Source organism: Eimeria mitis, genomic scaffold (assembly GCF_000499745.2).
Source record: "Eimeria mitis Houghton genomic scaffold, Emh_scaff218, whole genome shotgun sequence".
Taxonomy (NCBI): Eukaryota; Apicomplexa; class Conoidasida; order Eucoccidiorida; family Eimeriidae; genus Eimeria; species Eimeria mitis.
Window position 1 is genome coordinate 6,468 of NW_013570506.1, and position 4,470 is coordinate 10,937.

General features: G+C 49.0%; 1 protein-coding gene across 1 annotated transcript in view; it reads left to right on the forward strand.

The window, feature by feature from the left end:
* EMH_0003960 (uncharacterized protein) overlaps positions 1-3,117 on the forward strand; it is a gene marked incomplete at both ends in the record, with an annotated part of 7,834 nt that extends 4,717 nt beyond the window's left edge. Inside the window, 7 exon segments of the mRNA XM_013496581.1 lie at positions 1-402; positions 893-999; positions 1,192-1,276; positions 1,482-1,652; positions 1,863-2,376; positions 2,604-2,877; positions 3,085-3,117. The exon segment at positions 1-402 is cut by the window's left edge and continues 2,422 nt beyond it. Of these exon segments, the coding sequence (XP_013352035.1) occupies positions 1-402; positions 893-999; positions 1,192-1,276; positions 1,482-1,652; positions 1,863-2,376; positions 2,604-2,877; positions 3,085-3,117 (1,586 nt within the window).
* Positions 3,118-4,470: the final 1,353 nt, after the last annotated feature.

The window sequence follows — 4,470 nt, forward strand, 5'->3', positions numbered from 1 at the left end:
CCCCTGGGGGCCCCCATGAGGGGCCCCCTGGGGGCCCCCCTGAGGGGCCCCTGATGCTGCCCTCGCCTCGAGCAGGGTGGGGTGCTGTGCTGTCTTCTCCTTCCAATAGTCCTTGTCAATTCATGCAGCAGCAGCAGCAGCACCTGCAGCAGCAACAACTGCAGCAGCAGCAACTGCAGCAGCAACAGCAGCAGCAGCAGCAGCAGCAGCAGTTTCGTGTTCCCTCGGATGCTTCAGAAGATCGGTGCCATTCATCTGGGGGCAGCACCCGCAGGAGGTCTCGGCGGAGCTCTTCCTTCCACAGCAGCAGCAGCAGCAGCAGCAGCAGCAGCAGCAGCAGTAGCAGTAGCAGCAGGAATAGGAGCAGCAGCAGCAGCCCATGGTGTTGGATAGCAAGGAAGGGTCAGCGTGTTGCTTCTCTGGGTTTAAGGTGTTTATATTCTTCTGCATATAAACATATTTCTCGCTTATTAAATAAAGCAGATGCTGCTGCTGCTGCTGCGCTGCTTGCTGCTGTGGGGCCCCTAAACCCCCAGCTGAGAGAAACCCTCACAAAGCTGCTGCCGCCTGCATGCACAAAGCTACCAAACTGGGCAGCAGAAACGGTGATATATTTATACACTATAAATAAAATAATTATTTTTTTTTTGTTTATTTTATATAAAAAAAATAAATAGTAAATATTAATATTTATTTAATTTTTATTTATTATACTTAGAGCAAATTGTAACAACACATAAACCCTAAACCCTAAACCCTAAACCCTCGCCAGAAAGACAATGGTGTTCCCCTCATCGTTGGTGTTTATAGTTTCAGCTTCTTGAGATATACCATCCTGGGCCCCCATCAAAGTCTAGGGTTTAGGGTTTAGGGTTTAGGGTTTAGGGTTTAGGGTTTTGTTTGTTGCAGCTGGGTGCCTGTGAGGTGCGGCGGAGCGACCCCTGCAGCATCATATCGAGGCGTATGCTAGCGGGAGAGCCGTCTACAGAGGAAACGCAGGTCTGCTGCTGCTGCTGCTGCTGCTGCTGCTGCTGCTGCTGTTGCTGCTGCTGCTGCTGCGGTTGCTGCTGCTGCTGCTGCTGCTGCTGCTGGTGCTGCTGGTGTTGCTGCTGGTGGTGCTGTCAATACGACGGCAGGTAGTTGCAGCAGCTTTGGTTTAGGGTTTAGGGTTTAGGGTTTGTGGTGGTGCAGGAGGCGTTGAGAGAGGTCGCAGCTGCTGAGGTGAGGGGAGAAGTGGGGAGCGTAGAGTGGACGATTGTGCAGCTCGCGGCGCCGAGTGAGTGTTTAGGGTTTAGGGTTTAGGGTTTAGGGTTTAGGGTTTAGGGTTTAGGAATACTACAGGGAATGCCATCAGGGGTCTGTCTCGTTGTACTTTTGCTGTTCCTGCTGCAGCAGCCTCGCTTCTTCTGCCTCATCTGCTGCTGCGTTTGCTGCTGCTGCTGCTGCTGTTGCTGCTGCTGTTGCTGCTGCTGTTGCTGCAGCTATCATATACGGCCTCGACATTTTCACAGCACAAGAGGGGGCCCCTCAGGGTGGGGCCCCCTCTGGGGCCCCTGGGGGCCCCCAGGGGCCCCAGGGGCCCCCCTTCTTTGTAGAAGGTCTGCGAGCTAAACCCGCAGTGGACGGCAGCATTGAGCTGAGCGAAGCAGAGAGTAAGTATACGAGAAAAGAAGAAGGGGAAAGGGGGTTTGTTTGAGGTGTATGTACACCTGAAAGGTGTACATACACCTCGGTTGCATGCGTATTCATTTCTCTCTCGAGTTACAGAATCGAAATCAATTCATAGATGCATCCCTCATTGCTGCTATTGCTGCTGCTGCTGCTGCTGCTGCTGCTGCTGCTGTGTGTGTGTGCTGCTGCAGCTCCTGGTTGGGTGACTGTGTTGGGTTGCGGGGAGCGTCTGCTGGCGCAGCACAATTACTTTTCCGTGGACGTTGGGGGCCTCGCGCTGACTCACCTGCGGTTGGGGGTGCGGCGGTGGGGGGCCCCTGGGGCCCCCGGGGCCCCTGGGGCCCCTGGGGCCCCTGGGGGGTTGAATTCTTCTTGTGACTTCGACTACTCCTCCTCAGCCTGTGCTCGCACAGCAGTGCTGCGCATCCGGGTGTATGGACAGCTCGCGTTGGGGCCCCTGAGGAGCCTACGAAGCGCCCCAGAAGAAGAATCCAGAACGCAGCTAGACCAGCAGCAGCAGCAGCAGCAGCAGCAGCAGCAGCAGCAAGAGCAGCAGCAGGAGTGGCAATCGAGTGAGCTGCAAGATCTAACAAATTTGCTGCAGGGAGCTGCTGTTATTTCAGGGCCTCATTCAGGTGTATGGGCATCTCAGGGGAGACAGCAACTGCTGATGATGAGAAACACAGAGGGGGCAGAGACTCAGTGGTGAGACTGTTGTCCTGCAGCAGCAGCAGCAGCAGCAGCAGCAGCAGCAGCAGCAGCAGCAGCAACAGCAACAGCAACAGCGCCCCTGAGCATCGGTGCAGAGAAACTTTTGTCTTGATCCCTTTGCTGCTGCAGCTAACTTGCTTTGACTTGTTTTATTTATTTCGTTTTTTCTCTCTCAGAGCCATATATATTTATTGCATCTGTTTTTGTTTGCGTACGTGCAGCCGCAGCAACCGCAGCAGCTACACCAACAGCAGCAGCAGCAGCAGCAGCAGCAGCAGCAGCAGCAGCAGCAGTGCGTTTGCTGCTCTGGGTATTGGCAGCAAAGATATCGAGGGGGAGGAGCAGGGGGGTGGTGAGGTTTGGGTTGTGCGGCTCAGCACGCGGAGCCGGCTGAAGTATGCAGAGCTGCGGCGTTCGTGGTGTCTATACACCCGAGAAGAAGAGAGAGAAACCCTCACCACCTATGAAATACAGTGCACAGAGGCGCCAGATGAGGTCCGCTTCATCAAGGGTTTAGGGTTTACGAGGGTTTAGGGTTTACGACGGGTTACTAATCACTACGGCTGAGGGTTTACTGGGGGTTACAGCTGGAAACTTAGGGTTTAATAGCGTCGAGGGTTTGCTAGGGTTTGGGCCCTAGAGCTTATGAGGGTTTAGGGTTTAGGGTTTAGGGTTTAGGGTTTAGGGTGCTTTGGGTTTCAGCTGGTGCAGGGGCCCCTAGGTTATACTATATGATGTATTTGTGTTTATTTATATTGTTTTATTTTGTTTTTTTCTGTTGTTTGTTTGTTTGTTGTTTGTTTATTTATTTTTTTTTGTTGATTCATTTATTGTTTGTTTGTTGTTTGTTCGTTTGTAGTTTGTTTGTTGCTGTATTATTTGTGTGTGTATTCTTTGTTTTTGTTTGTGTATATTGTGTCTATGCTTTAATTGTTTATTTTTTTTTCTTTTTTTTTTATTTTATTTTTTTGTTTAGTTGCTGCAGCTGCCGCTGATCGAAGAAATAAAGAAAAATGATTTATTTAATCGGCTTTCTTGGCGGACTGTAGCTACAGCAACATTTGCCCCCCACCAGCACGAAGCAACTGTACAAGTATATAAAATATTATTTTATTTTTTTTTATTTTCTTTTTCTTTTTTTTTCTTTCTGCTTTTCTCGATATTTTATATTTGTTTTCATGCATACTTTTATTTCTCTTCTTTCTTCTGGTGTTGCTGTTGTTGCTCCGCTGTATCTATATTTTATTTCTCTACTTGTTGTGTATGTGTTGCTTTCTGTGTTGTTTTGTTTTTACTAATGCCTCTGTTTCTTTTTCTTTGTTTTTCTCGCCGTTCTGATTGAGTGTTTGTGTTTTGTTAAGATGCTGAATTCCTTGACTTCCTTGTTGAACTTTCCTCAGGGTTTAGGGTTTAGGGTTTAGGGTTTAGGGTTTGGGGTAAACCCTAAACCCTAAACCCTAACCCCTAGGTCTATTAATCTCTATAAATGCTGGTGTTTAAGATATTGATTNACCCTAAACCCTAAACCCTAACCCCTAGGTCTATTAATCTCTATAAATGCTGGTGTTTAAGATATTGATTCACTGTGTATTAAAGGACTACAAGCACGTTGTTGCATGCATATATTTCATTGATTTGTTGTGTATGTACAGCTTATGGAGGGCGCGGACGTAACCGATAGTAGCCAAGATGAAGGATCCCCATCTGCTGCAGCAGCAGCAGCAGCAGCAACAGCAGCAGCAGTTGCATGCGCAACGCATGCACGTATTATATGTTCTCGGGGGGGTGACCTGAGGGGCTTGACTTTATGGGGCTTTCCTGCTGACACAGTTTAGGGTGTCTCATGAGCTACAGAATTTTGTGTTTTTCTTTTTGCTTGGTTTAAGGAATCAACGCGGGATGTGTTAGCGGCTCAGCCGCATTGAATACGAAATAAGCAGAAAAAAGCAAAGATATAACCAGAGACAAACAAATACATTAGGAACAGTAACAACCTAGAGGAGGCGCAGAGTACAGACAGACGCAACACAGTATCTACCCTAAGATATGCTGCTGTTGCTGCTGCTGCTGCAGCAGTTGCTGCTGATG